This window comes from Sclerotinia sclerotiorum, genomic scaffold (genome assembly GCF_000146945.2).
Source record: "Sclerotinia sclerotiorum 1980 UF-70 scaffold_4 genomic scaffold, whole genome shotgun sequence".
Taxonomy (NCBI): domain Eukaryota; kingdom Fungi; phylum Ascomycota; class Leotiomycetes; order Helotiales; family Sclerotiniaceae; genus Sclerotinia; species Sclerotinia sclerotiorum.
The window spans coordinates 1,710,231-1,729,128 of record NW_001820832.1 but is presented as its reverse complement, the minus strand read 5'-3'; the positions used below and the strand labels follow the sequence as shown (position 1 = coordinate 1,729,128).

At 44.4% G+C, this 18,898-nt stretch overlaps 8 protein-coding genes across 8 annotated transcripts; 6 read left to right on the top strand and 2 right to left on the bottom strand.

Moving 5' to 3' along the window:
* Window positions 1–820: 820 nt before the first annotated feature.
* On the top strand, window positions 821–5,271 carry SS1G_03751 (hypothetical protein; the record flags this gene model as incomplete). Its single annotated transcript, XM_001595612.1, has 7 exons — window positions 821–1,078; window positions 1,207–1,227; window positions 1,380–1,843; window positions 2,159–2,320; window positions 2,811–3,003; window positions 3,063–3,918; window positions 3,968–5,271. 7 exons carry the CDS (start codon window positions 821–823, stop codon window positions 5,269–5,271), a joined length of 3,258 nt encoding a protein of 1,085 aa, XP_001595662.1.
* A 283-nt stretch (window positions 5,272–5,554) lies between these two features.
* On the bottom strand, window positions 5,555–5,849 carry SS1G_03750 (predicted protein; the record flags this gene model as incomplete). Its single annotated transcript, XM_001595611.1, has 2 exons — window positions 5,555–5,612; window positions 5,671–5,849. 2 exons carry the CDS (start codon window positions 5,847–5,849, stop codon window positions 5,555–5,557), a joined length of 237 nt encoding a protein of 78 aa, XP_001595661.1.
* Window positions 5,850–6,468: 619 nt separating this feature from the next.
* SS1G_03749 (hypothetical protein) lies at window positions 6,469–8,003 on the top strand (the record flags this gene model as incomplete). The annotated part of the gene is made up of 3 exons (XM_001595610.1): window positions 6,469–6,626; window positions 6,680–7,557; window positions 7,897–8,003. 3 exons carry the CDS (start codon window positions 6,469–6,471, stop codon window positions 8,001–8,003), a joined length of 1,143 nt encoding a protein of 380 aa, XP_001595660.1.
* Window positions 8,004–8,468: 465 nt separating this feature from the next.
* On the top strand, window positions 8,469–8,690 carry SS1G_03748 (predicted protein; the record flags this gene model as incomplete). Its single annotated transcript, XM_001595609.1, has 1 exon — window positions 8,469–8,690. One exon carries the CDS (start codon window positions 8,469–8,471, stop codon window positions 8,688–8,690), a length of 222 nt encoding a protein of 73 aa, XP_001595659.1.
* Window positions 8,691–9,024: 334 nt separating this feature from the next.
* Window positions 9,025–11,237, top strand: SS1G_03747 (hypothetical protein; the record flags this gene model as incomplete). The annotated part of the gene is made up of 6 exons (XM_001595608.1): window positions 9,025–9,438; window positions 9,489–9,606; window positions 9,662–9,704; window positions 9,865–10,079; window positions 10,145–10,735; window positions 10,828–11,237. The coding sequence occupies 6 exons, from the start codon at window positions 9,025–9,027 to the stop codon at window positions 11,235–11,237; spliced, it is 1,791 nt and encodes a 596-aa protein (XP_001595658.1).
* A 625-nt stretch (window positions 11,238–11,862) lies between these two features.
* On the bottom strand, window positions 11,863–15,062 carry SS1G_03746 (hypothetical protein; the record flags this gene model as incomplete). Its single annotated transcript, XM_001595607.1, has 3 exons — window positions 11,863–12,873; window positions 12,927–14,716; window positions 14,765–15,062. 3 exons carry the CDS (start codon window positions 15,060–15,062, stop codon window positions 11,863–11,865), a joined length of 3,099 nt encoding a protein of 1,032 aa, XP_001595657.1.
* Window positions 15,063–16,240: 1,178 nt separating this feature from the next.
* Window positions 16,241–17,219, top strand: SS1G_03745 (hypothetical protein; the record flags this gene model as incomplete). Its single annotated transcript, XM_001595606.1, has 2 exons — window positions 16,241–16,614; window positions 16,667–17,219. 2 exons carry the CDS (start codon window positions 16,241–16,243, stop codon window positions 17,217–17,219), a joined length of 927 nt encoding a protein of 308 aa, XP_001595656.1.
* Window positions 17,220–17,664: 445 nt separating this feature from the next.
* Window positions 17,665–18,380, top strand: SS1G_03744 (hypothetical protein; the record flags this gene model as incomplete). The annotated part of the gene is made up of 2 exons (XM_001595605.1): window positions 17,665–18,209; window positions 18,320–18,380. 2 exons carry the CDS (start codon window positions 17,665–17,667, stop codon window positions 18,378–18,380), a joined length of 606 nt encoding a protein of 201 aa, XP_001595655.1.
* Window positions 18,381–18,898: the final 518 nt, after the last annotated feature.

The window sequence follows — 18,898 nt, the reverse complement described above, 5'->3', positions numbered from 1 at the left end:
GTTACTGAGAGTTTATAATCCCTGCTTGATTGGCCAGAACAACAAACTATTACCCCTCGAATCACTTCGAATCAGGGTCCATCTTAGCAGTTATTAATGTGGGAGGTGGTGAGAAGGAAACAAAAAAGGGGAAATACTCAAATGATAATATATCAAAGTGTTTTATATCTAAATCACATATATGCAGTTCTAAACAGAAGCAAATCCAGTTGATATAATCCGAGTTCGCCGACTTCAAGTACTCTCGTTTGTTATCGAGTTGTAAATTGAGTGTACTGATCATACTCGGTTGGGTGCAGACATCAAGGGAAGGGAGCGAGTTTGACACTTTGCCAATAGCTTTCTACCTATCACCGACGTATCTCAATTTGCCGCAACTTCTTTTTTGTAGAATTGATTTGACTCGAAAAATGCAATAATATGTATCTGAATCTATCATATCCTAATAACCTAGAGAGAACCAGACTTCCGCTATACCCATAAAAATCTTAGATATCTTGTAAGCATCAATCCTTTGGGCACGTCCACACACCTTAGCGTGGTAGCGTCTAAGGTTATCCTCGTTTAGCGCCATCAACCTCCCAACTTCAATATACACTCATTTTGACACAACATTTCGTTTCCCGCGCCTGGATGTCCAGGACGAGGAGGATTTTTTTGGATTGTTTTCATATATTGTAGGTGAGTAAAATTGTGAAGTATATGGGTGATTTATTCTCAATATGGTCGCGCATCTCACCCCACGTCAAAACCTCACTCCAGCCAGCCTTCAATTGCGCATTTCCAAGTCTGACCGATCACAGTCATATAGATAATCATTATGGCATATTCGAATAGCACTAGTGATCGAATGGACGAGCTACGATTTCGCAGCCAGCAGACTTCGAGGAATGATGCTTCTATGCTCGGCCTTGTTTCTCCTCCGCGAAATGGCAACCGAATGTCACAATCATTTCAACAGCAAGAGAGCCGTGGAGGATTGACTAGAAGATTCACCACTGATTCAGGGAGAGTGCCAACAATCGCTTCTATTTCCAACCAGCGCAGCACGCAGGAAACTCAAGAATACGGTCCTTCAGTAAGCCAATCGAATTTGCCTATTCGATCACAACTGCTATTGTCTTGCAATGGTTCTATTCTCATTCCTGAGCCATTGTAAATCCCATTTCACGCTGTAGCATTTACTGACTTTTTCTTTTACACTAGACCTACCATAAAGTACAGCTGGTAAGCGATTGTTTTTCTTGAACTACCACGCCATTCTACTGCCAGCCGCCTCTTCTAGAAAAAAGCAAAATTGCATATTCTCTTCAATGCAAAGGGCTCCTTAATATCTCCCAATTTTCAACCAGTATATCAAGAACTGACACTGCTATCAGTTAGAGAAAAAGAAAATCGAGTACGAGCGACTCCGTGAACAAAAAAGACGCTTCGAGGCGGAGATGCAATTGTTGGACTTACAACAACGAAGAGAAGAACAAGAATTACAGCAAATGCAAGAAGACCTTGGTAGATCAAGTAACAATAATAACAACGCCGGCCACCAATCAGAACCAACAACACCACCAGAATATAGGGAATCTTCATCAGGGTTTCCTTCAGCATTTTCTCGTCCCAACAGATATTCGACATCTAGTATTACCTCTCCTCCAGGTCTTTACAATCGCCCTGGAAGATCTGGCTCCCAACTCACATCGCCAAAATCTGGAATCATGCAATCCAGACTCGTAATTGATGATAAGCTACCCTCGAAGTCCGTGCCAGGCTCGCGCCGCAATTCAGATGAAGATGAGAAGGAAGAAGCAGTAAGGCAAGACCCGACCAGCCATCGTTCTACCAATGCGTACGTATTGAGATTTTACTTACACTCTGATATGAACATATATTTCCCGCACATTGCCATCAAACATGCTTGGGGCTTAGTTTTACATTCACTACAAGCTTCTGCCTAGAAGACAATAAGAAGACCCCGTCCAATCTTCCAAGTTCATTCACTGGACAAGTACATGTTTATGGGGGTTGTGGTTTGCTTCTTCATCTCTAGGTATGCCAGTGGCTAGCTTCTGCCTCAACATAACATCCATTCGAGTTTACGCCTATCTACTGCTCAAAGCAGAGCAGCACTTGCACTTCAGTTTTGAGTTCATTCCCCATGCAGATTGGAGCTGCTTGTGCTCGAGACACGGCAACTTTCAGAAATTTTAAAATTTTTGTTCTTGGGAAAGTTCTTAAAAGACAACATTCTTACCTTTTATCTTTCTGATGATTCCTTCTGGTCTTTACAATGCAAAGGTGAAAATATATTGAATCGAAAGAGGTTGTGGGTATATCCAAATTGTCTCGCTTCCTTCCGCTTTGACCTCAATATACCTTCCAAATCACCTCACCACCTTCAATATCTGCCGATATATTCAATCTATTGGATTGAACAGGAGTGATCCGATTGATCTAACTGCATATTTGCTATTGTCTTTTACCTCAACAATACGCTCGGCCACTAATGCCATCGTCCTACCAACCCTTCTTCTTCCTCAACTATTCCTCAACTCTCCATCTTCAACCTTTAAGCTTACAACCTTTTAATTTCCGATCCTTAAAACTTCCTTATTGCTTGCTGGACAAGGCTTCACTTCAGAGGAAACCCAAATCGATATTATTTCTTTTCAATATCCTCAATATCCTCAACATACTTCCCATTTATTTATTTCTCCGTGTTTGATCCCGGCCAGCCTTACTTTCTGCCCTTTCGGCTTGGACCCACAAGACTCGAATCAAGCACACTCTTGCTAATACACCCCAAGTCTTAACAGATATTCTATGCCAGTTACTAAGTCTCGCAACGGTATGCACGACATGTTGTCCCTTGACCAAACCAACACCACTCGTTTTCTCTTCGGTGAAGATGAAAATGCGGCACCCGGAAGCGTTGACAAGTATTTGAATATGAATGCTACTGATGACAAATTTCCAATTCTTGTTCGTCGTGACGAGTATCCCGGTTTGGTAAGCAAAAAAAAAACAATTAAAAAAATTCACTCGTCTATGCTGACCGCTCTATGCAGCTTTCCGCTTCTTCTGCCGCTCTTGACTTAGCTTTATCTCAATCACCTGCACCAGAATCCAACTCAAATAGTTGGGGTTCGTTTGCTCGTCATCGACCAAATCAACAAAGTCTTCCAATGAATAGCCTTCAGTCATCTCAACAAGTCGCAACAGCTGTGACTCAATCTAGCTCTGCGGAGTCTCCCATCAGTGTCCGCCCGTCGTACCGTCATTCCTTGGATTTGAAGTTCTTTGAAGGCCCGCAGGAGGGCAGTGCTCAGGTAGCCTCTCCATCAAAGCATATCCAAGCCACACCGCCTAAACTTCAATCATCCTATTCTGCCAACGACGTTCCGACAGTTCGCGCAGGGACGAACGGCATGCAAAGCAACAATAATACTCCTAATTCGCACGCTCAACAACACTTGCACAATCATAATGCTAGCTTGGGCCGCATTCCACCAAACGCTATGAACAGACTTAGTCGTGAGATGACTTCTGGGGACAATGGTAGTCTGCGTGAGGCTCAGAATGGTGGCTATCAGTCGATCCAGTCTGCATTGCAAGCCAGTGCTGCGCCATTCGGTCCAGCTTTGACACAGGGTATGCCACAAGGCATGTCGCAAGCTCAAATGTCGCCATCTGTATCCTCTCCTACTGGCCAACAAAACTACCCTGCACAAGTTCCTCCCTTCTACAATAATTATGGCATGCACATGATGAGCTTGGGAATGCAGAACATGCAACTTAGCCAACCAATGTATCCTCCTCCAAACTCTTACAACAATTACAACAATTCCATGTATCAACACAATGGTGGACAAAGAGATAGTCAGGCACGAGTCATTCAACAACGCCGTCAAAATGACGGCGAAGGTAAGCTACTGAGTACCCTGAAATTGGAGCAAGCTAACATACCTCACAGCAATGAATCGTTTTGCAAACCTAGCTCTGGAGCAACTTGGTGGTGAGATCTACGCACTTTGCAAGGATCAACATGGTTGCCGCTACCTGCAGAAGAAGTTAGAAGACCGCAATCCCGAGCAAGTTCACATGATCTGGCTCGAGACAAATCAGCATGTCATTGAGCTCATGACCGACCCTTTCGGCAACTATCTTTGTCAAAAGTTGCTTGAGTACTGCAACGATGAAGAGCGCACTGTCCTGATTGAAAATGCTTCTCATGATCTGGTCCGCATTGCCTTAAACCAGCATGGAACACGAGCCCTCCAGAAAATGATCGAGTTTATTTCCACACCAGGACAGGTTCAAACCATCATTGGCGCCTTGCGATTCCGTGTCGTCGAACTCATTCAGGACTTAAATGGTAACCATGTTATTCAGAAGTGTCTCAACAAACTCTCTCCGACAGATGCTCAATTCATTTTTGATGCTGTTGGACAACACTGCGTTGACGTCGGAACTCATAGACATGGCTGTTGCGTCCTTCAACGATGCATTGATCATGCTTCTGGCGACCAAAAGGCTTGGTTGATCAGACAGATTTCGAACAACGCCTATGTATTAGTTCAGGATCCTTTTGGTAATTATGTGGTGCAATACATTCTCGATCTCAACGAACCAATCTTCACTGAGCCTTTGGTTGCTATGTTCGGAGGACGAGTCGCCCAATTGTCGAAGCAGAAGTTTAGCTCAAACGTCATTGAAAAGTGTCTTCGATGTGCTCAGGAACCTTCAAAAGACATGTTGATTGAGGAAATGCTTCAACCAAATCAGCTTGACAGTCTATTGCGGGATTCATTCGCCAACTATGTCATCCAGACTGCCTTGGACTACGCCAATCCGAACATGAAGACGCGTCTCATTGAGGCTATCCGACCCCACCTACCAGCTATCCGCACCACACCTTATGGTCGCCGTATCCAAGCTAAGATCCAGGGTAATGAAAACCGAGGCAATACTTCTACTGGACCCACCACTCCTAATGATAACGAAACTGGTCAGCTTGCTAATCGTCACCAGCGTGGCATGTCCAATGCATCAACTGGTCCTTTTGTTAGCTCCCCAGGAGGATTTCCAAATGGCATCGGACCTACGCCCATCACCAATGGTTTGCCTCTCCCCGCAATCCGATCTTCAGCTCAGCAAGGATCTGGCTTTCCACCAAACGATCGCCTTGCTTCGCCTGCCGCTGCTCATCCATACAATTATGGTAGAGCTGGAGCGCATCCTGGCGCACAACCTGGAGCAGGTAGTGACTGGTTTTAACCCGGAAGTTTTAATCTTAAATTCGGTTGAATTTCGGCATGACGATACGATTTCAACGCTTGTAACGGTACGAGGAACGATATTCATTTTCGAATCAGTTGGTGTGACAGTTTCGTTTAGCATTTATTCATAATGGGATCTTTTCCGAGATTTCTAGTGTTGAATATAAGCTATCTGGGCAGTTCATCTTCTATGGTTGTATTCACAAACGATTTTCACGGCCCTTTGTTGTTACATTAGCATCATTTTAGAGGTATTGCATCCCTGCATGCCTGTTTCTTTTCTATTTCAGTTGGCGATAACATGCATCATGGAAACGAATTTTCCTGCGAGTCTTCAGCCTTTTTGTACCATAGCAGCTCGATCAAAAAAAGATCTTAGCACGATTCAATATGATACCTTCTATCTCTAGCGCAGGGTACAATATGAGCGACTGCGCAGCTCGCCTTGTACCTGCATCGGCAATGACAATAGACTCGATTTTCCTTGTTCTTTAATTTCTTTGCGGTGGACTTTTGGGTCTCGTTACTCTTTGGCATGTCAAATGGTTTTTTCACTCGATAGTCATGAGCAGACATCTTGTGCCTACACCTTCTGCACTCTCTTCCCTGCATCGTTTCTCTGATAGGAAAAAGCCTCTTCTTGTAACTTCCGAGGCTGCATTTTCTTTAGCTAGCTTGACGTATGTTATGCATCGTCTGTTTCCACTTCGGCAAAAATGTGCTTCACCGCATTTTCTGGTGGGTAAATGGACCATCTTCAGCTTCTAAAGATATTCTGACATTATTATTTCTTTCCTACTTTTGTGGTCATGGGCTCTAACTGCGAGGCAGCAAACTGTAACTAGAAAAGCAATGAGAAATGAAAATCCCTCAAATACACCCTGTACTTTCCAGTGACATCCTACAATAGATATAACCCAGTAAAGCCCTAAATTACCAACCCATAATCCTCGATATGTCCTTTTTTCCTAACAAGAAGCTTGAAGTAGTCAATGATGCTGTGATGTGTCACGTGAAACTTGAAGTTGATAGATTTTTTGCCGAGTTACTAGTGGGGTTGCTTTTTCTGCACAAACATTTCCCCAGAGCCATATATACCTTATATACCTTGGATTAATTATGTATTTGCAAAAGAACTGAGGCTGAATAATTAATGGTATACTAAAAAAGTGTGTCAGGTTGTCTTAGAATAAAAATGAATAGAGATCTCACTAGCAAGAAGGCTGGGGCTTCAACTAGTACATCAGGTGGTCTCATTCCTCTCAAAACTACGTTAGAAACAAGGGCTCGAGATTCATTGCTTAGTGTTTACATTACAAGCGTTCCAGCAAAAAAAGCTAGTAATGTTCTTAAGTAAGTGTGAGATCTCATTCTGTTGATTTACACATCTAATCATACTTTCCTAGTTTGACACGAAAACTTCTTCCTGAAGATGGTGGCTATGATTTACAGCACATCAGGAGATTTGCGAAACAAACGGATGTCCCAGATCATGTTCGTACTTCTTTGCTAGCAGTGAGAACAGATAGCCAAGCAGATGCGGATCTCTCCGAGCTTTTTCTGCTTGTGGGAGCTACGAATCTTATCAGCTCGGAAGAATTGCAAAGTGCTCTTTCTCCCATTTTGTATCCAATAACCATTTGTTCCATCAAAGTACCCTTGTTAGCACCAACTTCTCAAGAGCAAGCCAAATCCTGGTCATCTCAATACTGGCCCATAGTATATAAGAAAAGCAATCCATTTGGTCCTCATCCAGCTATTGTGTCCAGAGCCGAGGAAGAAATACAGAGCGAAGTTCAGAAGTGGATGGACTTGGCGGCCGAAGTAGCTCATTTATCGAGCACTGCAGGTTTAGGGGAGCAAATTGGTGCTGTGATTGTCGAACGAAAGAATGGAGTTGCGCGTACACTTGCGCTTGCTGGTGACGCTAGATGGATGAATTGGCCACGTGTTGGGTCCGGAAATGTTACTGCACATGCAGCCCTGCGAGCTATCGCAATGGTAGCAGATGGAATAAAGATCCAAGAGGAAAAGAAAGCTGGCACAGAATCAGAAGAGGGTACTTCAAACGAGCAGATGATCTTCCGAGATCAACCTTTGGACACGCTAGAGGCAAAGCACCACAAATCGGCTGAATGGGTCGATGGATATCTTTGTCACGAGCTGGAGCTTTACATGACACATGAACCGTGTGTTATGTGTTCCATGGCTATTGTCCATTCTCGTTTTGGACGAGTGGTATTTGGACACCGTATGCCGAAGACTGGTGGCCTCTGTGCAGACAGTGAGCTTGGACACGGTCTATTCTGGCGGAAGGAGTTGAATTGGTCTTTGCTGGCCTGGCAATGGATTTCCAATGGAGACGAAATCGAAACATCTAAAGAATCACAAAATCTACTGCCGCATACGAATGTACATGCCTAAGCATTTGAGAAGGCTGCAAGGAATAATTGGTGCGCCTCGAACGACGGGTGGGACTTGCCATAGAACTACAATTTTGCCGTTGTGGATGGGAAAGACACATTGTCTCATGAAAATTCAAGATTGACATGGCTCCGTGTTTCAATGTTAGTCGATAGTTGACTAGCCATACTGTTCCAGCTGATTCCAGTAAACCTTAAAGACTTACTGGATTTGTATATGCCAGCAAGCATGTACAATTCAGCTGCTGGTGATATTAAGGAGCACATTGGCTCGATTGTTGGAAACCCAACTTCAGCCAATTTCTAGGTGTGGTAGTGGCAAGGCTGACTGCACAAACGAAAGGGAAAAGCACTGTTATATTTAAAGACGTTGGTATGCGCAGCTCGTCCTGTCTAAACCCCTGTTGGAAGAACGTGCTTCATTTCAAGCTCCCCTTTCATCACCTGCTAGACACCGAAAATTCCTTCTATGGAAGATTCAAATGGTATCTATGCCAAGAGTTTTCCGTATCTGCGGTACGGTGGCGCAGATTGTTATTGCTAATATGGGGTGATCATGTATCTCATGTACTGTGATTTGAGAGTACATTGCGGACGGAGCAACTTCGCTTCATAACGGAATATTATGGCGCTTCCACACTTCTTATAGCTGGCATGACATAGCTGCTGCCTTCGTAATTCAACATAACCTATGTTTCTGGGCCACATAGCAATTAAACTAAATAATCAATAAAAATCTAGAATTAGTTCCGAAGATTCAAAATTTGGTACGATGTCGTTGGTGGTAACACTACGAAAGTTCTTAAGCGAATCAATACAACCACTCACGAATTCGAGGGATTTCGATATTAAAGCCGCTGTAAGACAGGTTACAGGGCCTGATTGGAGAAAATTGGTCAATCTTGTACCGAAACGTGTTGATCTCACAACTTCTGATTCGCCTATCTCTATTCTTCAATATCAGTCTCGTCACTGCGGCCATCAAATCCAATAATCTCGCCGTCCCTCCTGAAGCCCGTTTCTATAGCGTAGTATATAATTTGTTGATATAGCATGTATCGCACCACCAAATTTACTACGCCGCAACACAGACATGAAGCCACTACATACAGTGATTTATTTCCTGATTAAAATACCTAATGAGAGATAAATTTGGTCAACATTTTAATGTTACCCAATAGCTTGGCTACCATCTATTCAACGCTTGATAAAGCTGAGTGTCCTCGTGGGCATTCACAATGCATCCCAACCTCAAGCTACTTGAAGAATAAAAGTGCTATAAGACAAGCATAGAGGACGAAAATCTCTAGTACTATAATCACCAAAAGATGACGAATACTGAGCAATCGAGAGAAGCTGAACCCAAGCCATTGATTCCCGTTGTCCTTCATACAACATCAGGTGGAAACGCTGTTTGGCACAATTTCCACAATGACTTCGCTCACATCCAAGATCCTAATGAGCGACGAAGACTCGCTCTAGCAGAAATCGATCGCGCTCCTTTTGGATGGTATCATATTCGCGCATGTGTCGTTGCCGGCATTGGTTTCTTTACCGATTCCTATGATATATTCGCCGTTGGTCTCCTCACATCTATGCTTGGAATAGTTTACTTTCCGCATAATAAAGGAGTTATGCCGACGACTTCAGATACTGCAATTAAAGTTTCCACCAGCGCTGGCACGGTGGTGGGACAATTTGGTTTTGGAGTTTTGGCTGATATTGTGGGACGGAAAAAGATGGTATGTGGTTCTACGGTGCTTTAAGCCACAAAGCTTATTTTTCTTCTTAGTATGGCCTTGAATTGATCATTATTATTTTTGCTACTTTGGCACAAGCTCTAACGTCGGGTTCGCCGGCTGTGGATATTGTTGGGATTATCATCTTTTGGCGGGTCATTATGGGTATTGGTATGTTTAAGTTTTCGATATCATGAAGGAATGATTAGATTGATTCAGTTGATAGGAATTGGTGGTGATTATCCACTCTCATCCATTATTACATCCGAGTAAGTATCTTTTCCAGTAGCTTTTCAACGCTGCCTGCCGACGTGCAAAATGTGGCCGATGTTATGTTCATTAAGAATCGGACATTCAAAACCTCTTTTGGAACTCCAATAATGATTTACTTCCCTCCCAAAAGTCAAGCATAATCTAACAAGTACATAGATTTGCAACAACCAAATGGCGCGGAGCAATGATGGGAGCAGTCTTCGCCATGCAAGGAATCGGACAATTTGTCGCCGGTCTCGTCATGCTAATCGTGGTCGTCGGATTCAAAGAATCTCTCCTCACAGCCAAATCCGCCGCAGTATGTCAAGGAGTCTGTGGATTAGCAGTTGATAAAATGTGGAGAGTACTCATTGGATTTGGCGCCGTCCCAGGTGAAATACTCCTGACTTTAGCGAAAAAAAAATTACGGGTCGAATATCCACTAATATTCGCCTAGCATGTGTGGCACTCTACTACCGTCTCACGATCCCCGAGACCCCGCGATATACATTCGACGTCGCTCGAGATGTCGAACAGGCCCAGCTAGACGTTGAAGCGTATATTGCCGGCAAAGCCCAAGGTCACCCAGACGAAATAGCACGTGTACGAGGTCTTCAAGCGGGCAAACAACAGATGAAAATCCCAAAAGCAAGCTGGTCTGATTTCATCACCTATTATTCCAAATGGAAAAATGGAAAGATCCTCCTCGGTACAGCAGGTTCCTGGTTTCTGCTAGATGTAGCTTGGTACGGATTATCCTTGAACAATCCTGTGATCCTGACCGCGATTGGTTATTCGACTGGTCCAACAGTTTACAAAACTCTGCTTAATACCGCGATTGGAAATCTGATTATTGTTTGTGCGGGTGCGCTGCCAGGGTATTGGGTTACGGTTGCTACTGTTGATACGGTGGGGCGGAAACCTATTCAGCTTATGGGGTTTATTATCCTTACTATCGTTTTTCTGGGTATGGGTTTCGGGTACCATAAGCTCTCTGGTCATGGTTTACTCGGTCTCTACGTCGTCGCACAATTCTTCTTCAATTTCGGTAAGAACATCGCATCCCTATCCCATTCCCATTCCCATTCCCCGCAACCCTCTAAGTCTCCCCCCCCCCCACCCCACTAATTCTCCCCCCAGGCCCCAACACAACAACCTTCATCGTACCCGGCGAATGTTTCCCCACACGGTACCGCTCCACATCCCACGGCTTCTCGGCGGGAATGGGAAAAATCGGCTCCATAATCGGACAAGCGGCCATTGCACCCCTACGCATCAGAGGCGCCACATCCAAACATCCAAGTCCGTGGTTAAACCACGTATTGGAGATCTATGCTGTGTTTATGTTTGCGGGTATTTGGACTACGTTGTGTATACCTGAGACGAAGAGGATTTCGTTGGAGGTTTTGAGTGGGGAGGATTATGGGGAGGGGATTGAGGTGGAGGAGAGGGGTGTGGTGGCTAGGGGTGGGGGGATGGAGGGGAGGGAGGGGAAAAGTGCGAGTGAGGAGCAGGGGAAGGGGGTGCAGGTTGAGGCGAAGAGGGTTTAGCGGGGAGTGAGGTGGTTGGAGGTGTTGTTGGGATTGGTGGATGAGTCTTCCGACGGGAGAGTAGGTAGACGGTATGGTAGTATGATGTCAAATTACACTGCTGGTGTTGCCTGCAGGGTCTTTGTTTGATGCTAAGGTAGAAACGAAGGGATTCTTGATTACAATTTCATATGTGGATGGAGGATTCTGGGATTACAAGGAAATAAGAGTAGCATTAGTGATTTCAGATATCACGTTCTTTTGTACGTCTTCAATTACTGCATTAGATGCAATGACCTTTTTTTCCCTGATATCAAAGAAACAACACAAGAAGCACCCAAAGTCAACTCTTCGGAACCTAATTGAAAATGTATAAATTCGCTTGTAGGTTGTTTGACTGAATTTCCATACCTTTTTATTCATGTTGTCCAATTTGCAATTGCTCAGGTTCAGTATCTGATTAACAGCCCATCATCATTTATTGCCTTTGCCTTGAGTTCATTTCCACGCGTAGTAATACAAACGCTCCATACCCATTGTCATCAATTCATGTTTACAAAGGTTCAAGTTACCCCCTGCAAAACGCCCATGCTATAAAATTTTCCAATTACCAATTCCCCATATACATATGCTAAAGTATTTGCATTTAATTATTAAAAACTGGAGCTTTCATTTGCCAAATAGCAACTTTAGCTCTCTCTCTCACGTCCAGTTCCGGATCATGTTCCAGGTTTTCAATCTTTTGAAGGATACCAAGTTGTTTCAATGAATGCACGCGTTGCGCGCAAGCCGGTCCATCGTTCGAGTCGTCTACCCAAGTGAGATTTGCAATTAAAAAGCACATGGCGACGCGGACTTCAAAGGCTGGGTTGTTAAAATGGGGGACGAGAAGTTTGAGGAGGTCGGTTTGGGCTATGACGATCTGACGATGTTGCGGAATACTAGCGGCCATATGGACTAGAATATAGACGACAGCAACGATGATCTCTGGTTGAGGCGGAATAACTTTTGCTTCCGGTGCACTAGAGCCCCGGCCAGTGGAGTTGAAAGGACGATTGATGATCTTTGGTCTAAGCTTGGAAGCTAGAATCTCGAAAACTCGGTCTTGGCCCAGAGAACTGAATAGGTAATCAATCATTTCAGTATTTTCTGCGCTATTGCTATGTCCGGATCCTGCACTTGAAATCAAATTCCGTATAAAGTCCAGACCTTGTTCTTGAACTGCGAGGTCATCTTTCCTAGCCCTTTTAGCGGGGTTTAGTTCAGCTTCTCGTAGAGCAGCGAGCTTCGCTTCTGCTTGCTGCAAGCTTTTACTGCGACTGCTGTTAGGCCTAGAATTGTTATGAGCCGAGAGTGAAGCCCCCGTCGGCGTTTCAAACTGATCCATCTCCACATCTTCATCCATAGCATCGTCGACGCCTGAGGCCGTGTTTTGGTTATAATTATTTTCTTTGAGGAGTGCCTCATCTTCTGTATCGTTACAAATGAGGCGATCTAACCATCCTGATCCCAATTCTTCTAGACACGCTCTTTTAGTTTCGTTGCCGACGCCAAGGACAAAATGTTTGAGTGCCCAGGTAGCATTCAGACGAAGCTTTGCGTTCGCTGAGTGTGCCTGTCCACAAAGTATTTTAAGTACCCCATTTTCCATGAAGCTCTGCAAATGGGTTAGTAAAACCGTGTTGAAAACAGCATGAAATGTGTACAAACCTCTCGCATTGGAGCAACATCGGTAAGGAGATTACAGACTGCAGCGGTAGCAGCAATCTGAACTTCGATGTCTGGGTGAGAAAGAAGAGGAAATATCGGCGCAACCACTCCATTATCAATCAAGGTAGTCCGAAGTATACAAACTGACCTAGCCAAAGCTCGAGTCGCCGTACAAGCAGCAATAAGGACGCCTACGGGATTGATTCCGTAGCCTTCCTGTTTAACTTCAGGGTTACTTGAATCGTTTTTCTTTTCGGCTTTGTCGCCTTTTTCATTGACTTTAGTTGATGGCTTTTGCGGATTAGGGTTCAAAGATTCGACAATGTAAGGAATTATACCGTTATCCACAACGGATTTTCTATGTTCTTCTTTGAATGGAATGAGTGATGCTATAGCCCTCAATACACTTTCCCTTACTTTGATTTTGTGAACGAGAAGAGCAGATTGACCAGGATCGCCAAGACGTGATGAAGGGGTTTGTTCCACATAGTCCTCTTCTGCATTTGGTTTGATAGGCGACCAATGCTGTGCATTGGCACTTTCCGGTACGGGTTCGTAAGATAGTTTAATCAACTTAGAGAGCTTGACCATTGCCTTATTTTGAAAGGTAGCCTTTTGGAGGTGTTCGCTATCTGTAATCAGCAACGACAAGATCCGTGGTGCCATTTCTGTGATTGACCACTCGACTCTCAACGATTCATGGTCACAAGAGATATCCTTGGACTTGACTTGTGTCGCCTCTTCATCCAACATCTGCACAAGTAGAGGCACAACCAGTAAACCTAAGGCTGGTTCCCTGGCTTTATTGATAAGGCCGGCTCGAAATAGAACTGTCAGTAAATAAGAAGCCATGAGTCTCTCCTCGCCTTCGCGAGATCTCATAATAAATATCAGGTATGCAACTAGAGGGGTTTCGGGGTCCTCCAGGGCGGCCTGACTCTCTTGTGGTGAACCATTGCGCTCCGGGGGAGGGTCAGACCATATAGATGCAGAAGTTGACTTTCCACGACCATTGAGAGGCTCCCGAGGTCCTGATGAACCAAGTGGAGGAAATGCAGATGCCTGTGCGCTCTTCACTTGATACTGTGGAACGATCGGGAGCAGGTAATCGATGGCACTTAATTGACTCTGTCGTGAACTTAAACTTCCTGTATTGAACGTGTTCCAGGCAGCTCTCGAGCTTTGCAGGATCGGCGCATCGCCTGCAGGAATTGACGGAAATACCGCCATTATTGATGGGTGATAAATGAGTTGTGAAGCTCTTAACTTGGATTCGGCAACAATGCTAGCTATAGCCTCCAAAATTCCCGAAAAATAAGCATTTGAAGGAGCAGCCGCGGGGATGTATTCCCGTAAACCTTCCCTATGCGCAATGATATCGGCACCTGGAATAACAAGGCCCTGAGCCACAACGAAGCTTGCCAGTCTTACAGCTAAAGCATCCAGAACACCAGAAGTTGCGAGACTTTGTTGATAGGACTCCTGTCGACATATTCGAGCTATAAGTGTCGCCGCCAAAGATATTTGATTTTGTATAATGTGAGACGATGAAGTCTGGGAGATGATGCGAGTTAGAGAGGCGAGATGTGGACGAACGAACAACGCTGCTGCCAGGGACTTGATGGTAATAGGGTGTGTGCTAGTAGCAAGCACTGCGGATTCTGCAAGGTTGGACAAAGCCCGCAGCGCTGCGAGGACTATTTGTGGCGGATTACTTATTGGGCAAAGATTCGATAGGATCGCCGGGAGCGCAGAGCCATAGTGTAATGGAGCGAGGAAGGTTGGACCACCTAGTTCTTGTTAATAAAGGCCATCATGAAAACAGTAAGTATGCTAACCATATGCAAGGCTTCCTAGGATCTGTAGAGCCTGTAGTCGAACCATATCCTCTTCTTCTAACGGTCGGATCGCATAACTATGATCGTGTGCTTTTCCATCCTGATTTCTGGAATTGAACTTATTGAAACTTATGCGTACGACAGGTTCCACAAGGCCCATGGTTACAGCCATTTCTTTCTTTGGAGCATGTCCAACGATCTCATTTTTAAGGGCCCTCAGATTGGCAATCTGCTCTGAAGTAGTCCTAGCATTTCGAATCAAGGCCGGCCATCTTTGTGTGGCCAAACTTCTAGCCATGTTGTATTATCAAAACAGCGGATTCGGTAGGAATTATCTCCAAATTGTATTCGATGATGAGAAGGTTTATTGAAGTAGCTACGTCTGTGTCTGGAGGATGATTTATCTTCGGCAGGGTAAGGTTTCCTGATTCGTGGGTCGACTTAGTATGCCAGAATGTTGTACGCAGTTATGAAGTTGCGAATGACGGACGAATGACATATATTTCGTAAGAGACTTAAGAGACGTTCCTGACAATAGAATTGGGTGAGACCGAAAACAGATACAAGAATCGGTAGGTTACATAGAATTGGGTTGAAAGGTCGATATGTAGATAGTATTACAAAATGAAGGCAGGTTAACTTCAGAATGTTCTGAGCATCAAAATGTATACGTAGGTTAGTAAATGCAACAACATACATGGGAGGGACATGACGCGCTGTCTACTCCTAAACCTTACGTGGTTTTGAACTCTTTCACATGGATTTGTACAAGCATTTTCTATATACGATCGTTTATATGTACACGATCGGAAAGGGTCTTCATTTACATAAGTAATAACATAACGAATGATGAGATAAAATCAAAATCAATAATAACATCACACACACCTGATAAAAGGAGACGGACATTCTTGTACCACGAGTCATATCTGTATCTCTTAGAATTCTAACTTATTCTCGTACAATCCCAACATTAACCGGAAGCACCATTGAGCAGAGTTTTTCGAACAAGACTTCTTTCACTTTACTATTGTTCTTTGCTGCATTCTGCATTTCAAAGGTGGTATAGACAAAACCTTATAATATTGTACATACTTTTCTTCCAGTCCCTCAATAGTCAAAATTATCAAAAGTATCGAATCGCAGCTATTACAGTCACCACGCCTTACAAAGCCCCACCCCATCGCTCTTACCCACCCAATCCACTCCGCCAATTTAGATAATAAGTCGGAAGGCGCTGATCATGATTCAGTTTGAAAAGGGAACATGTTGAAGTCGCCATCATTGAGCAGATCTCAAGCTTCCCCTACTCTCTACCACTATGCAACTCCTGCGACACGACCCTCACTGTCGCGCAGAACATCGGCTGCGAACAAACCTTCTCCCTCGCCACAATCTCAACAGCAACCGATCCCTCAGTCGCAACCAAAGAAATGGGTCTATGTTGACGCTTCTACTCAGTGGAGCCCTCCCATGATGCCTTCTAGTATGGCAGATGGAACATCAACGCCGGTGCAAGTGAAAGTTGAAGATTTCCCTCCAGAACCCACCATTGCGCCAGAGCAACCCAAAGTTGATGTTTCACGAGGTATAAACCCACCAATACAACCGGAATCGCCAAATATGAAGAGAAGGCAATCGGCAATCGACGATGCGCATATTGCTAGCAAGGGGGTTTCATCCCCAAAGAGAGTGAAACCTCAAGCGACGGTGAAGATCCTACCTCAGAACTATGAGCATTGCGAGGAAGAGGATATGGTCGTTCTCATAGCTAGTATGATTGCTGAATTGATTCAAAGAAACGATCTTCTTCCTCCGCAGAACGGAGTGTTAACACGCTTTCATTCTAGGTATGCATGTGTATATATTTATGTTTATATGCTCAATATTAACGGTTTCTAGATCACCACCTGGAATTTCTGTTCTTGATTACCTCCGCCGACTTGCAAAGCATGCCACTTTAAAACCTCCTCTCCTACTCTCCATGGTTTACTATATCGACCAACTTTGCGCTTCATATCCAGCATTTACAATCACAACTTTAACTGTTCATCGATTCTTGATTACGGCAGCGACAGTGGCCTCAAAAGGGCTTTCAGATATTTTTTGGAACAATTCGACGTACGCGCGAGTTGGTGGTGTCAAATTGGCAGAATTAGGATTGCTAGAGCTTGAATTTTTACACAGAGTCGACTGGAAAATAATTCCCAAGCCTGAAATGTTGACCGATTATTATAAAGGTTTGATTGAGCGAAACGACCGTTACAGAATGGAAGGAGATTTGTCTGACGAATCAGACGAATTGGATGATGATGAAGAAGAAAGCGACGAACTTGATACCCCCGAGCAGACCGAGATTGGAATTGACGCAAATATGAGAGACTCGGAGGCAGATGCTCTAAATCTTAAGACGAAGTTTGGACGAGAAGAAACATCACAGCCAAGAGCGCCCTAATCGCGTCTCACAATTATCATAATACCCTTTTTCTCTTTCGCCGTGATGCTTTGGTTTTCTGGCGTTGGGAAGGAGTATTTTACACAGCATTGACGAATAGATCAAGGGGCGCCTTGGCTTTGTCGATGGGGAAAAGATGTATATATCCAAGTTGAATTGCAAATTATTACATTTGCCAAACCAGGTACTTCTAGAAAATTAGTACTCATTTTTAAAGTTTACAGCCATACGCCAATCGAAAAGTACATATTAGGTAGACAAATACTCTCAGCCTTGTAGCCTCAAGGCTCGAGGTTACATAGAAATTGACCCCACAACCTGGAATCTGGAACCTCGAACAAGCTAAATAGATTACGTAATCACAGCCTGCCCAGAACCGCTCCACGAACCTCGAACCTCAAAGCTCCAGCTAAGCTCCATTAACCAAGCCAACCCGACCACCACAATGAAGCCCAGCAGTTTTTTCCTTGCGCTCTGCGCATACATCCTCCCCATTGCCGGAGCCATAACCGAAGAAACAGACACAGCAACAATTTACATCCAACCTCTCGTCTCCGACTCCGCCTACCCACTAGCAACCATATCCTACAACCCCTCCACGCTCTCCGCCTCTCTCGTATCTTACGAACCACCCGTTGATCTCCTCCCCTCCTCGTCTTCCTCATCTTCCCCCCTCGAAAACCTCGCCCTAACTGGCACATTCGACACCCAATCCTCCGTTTTCAAATCCTCCACTTCGCTACTCTCCCTCGATAATTTTCAGAAAGGCTATAAACCCACTATTCTCCTAACGCTTGATTCTCAAGGCGCGGTATTGGGAGTCACGATTAAGAGTGGAGTGATAGATGCTGGTGCTACGAGGGATTTTGCGCCAAAGGTGGAGGGTAGACGGATGGTTGCGGGGAAGGAACCAGTTCTGGGGCCGAATGTGGTGTTAAGTAAGGAGGGAAAGTTGGAGGGGGAGGTGGTGGAGAAGACGTTTTTGCAGAAGTGAGTTCTCTTTTTCCTACCTTGGGAGGAGGGTTTGGATGGGGAATGTGACTTTTAATGGATGATGAGTGATGAATGGATGGATGTGCTAACAACGTGTCAAATTATAGGTATTGGTGGGTTCTGTTAGGAGCAGCAATGTTGACGATGACTGCTGGAGGTTCTGAATAAACTGGCTTGGCAATGGATTATGGGTCGGGGCTATGTTGGGAATGCTCGGGAATTTGACAAATTCGTTGGATATCATGGCTACGTGTGCGACAAAACAATATACTGGTCGAATGAATAGCCTGGTCGATTCATGGTGGAAGTCGTTTATGAAACCATCGGAAAAAGGTGACATCACTTGATAAGGCGGTAAACGTTGTAAGAGCCTTCTAAATGGCAAGGAGTAAGGAAGCTGCTAAAAGGGTTGGGACATTACGGCGCAATAGACACTCGATCAATGAGTAGCTGCCTCGTTGAAAAGAGGGAATATTCATACCTACGATACCTCAAAATCCTCACCTTAGGGCAGAATGATCAAGGGGACAATGATTTTTGAACTATGTTAGACCAACTCTACGAAACGAGGGTTACACATGTAGGGGTTTTGAATGTACTCTCCTGTTGATCATTTATAGTCAAGCGAGTCTACAAATTTACAAATCAGAAATGAGAAATACTTCCAAGGATGGATGTAAACCATT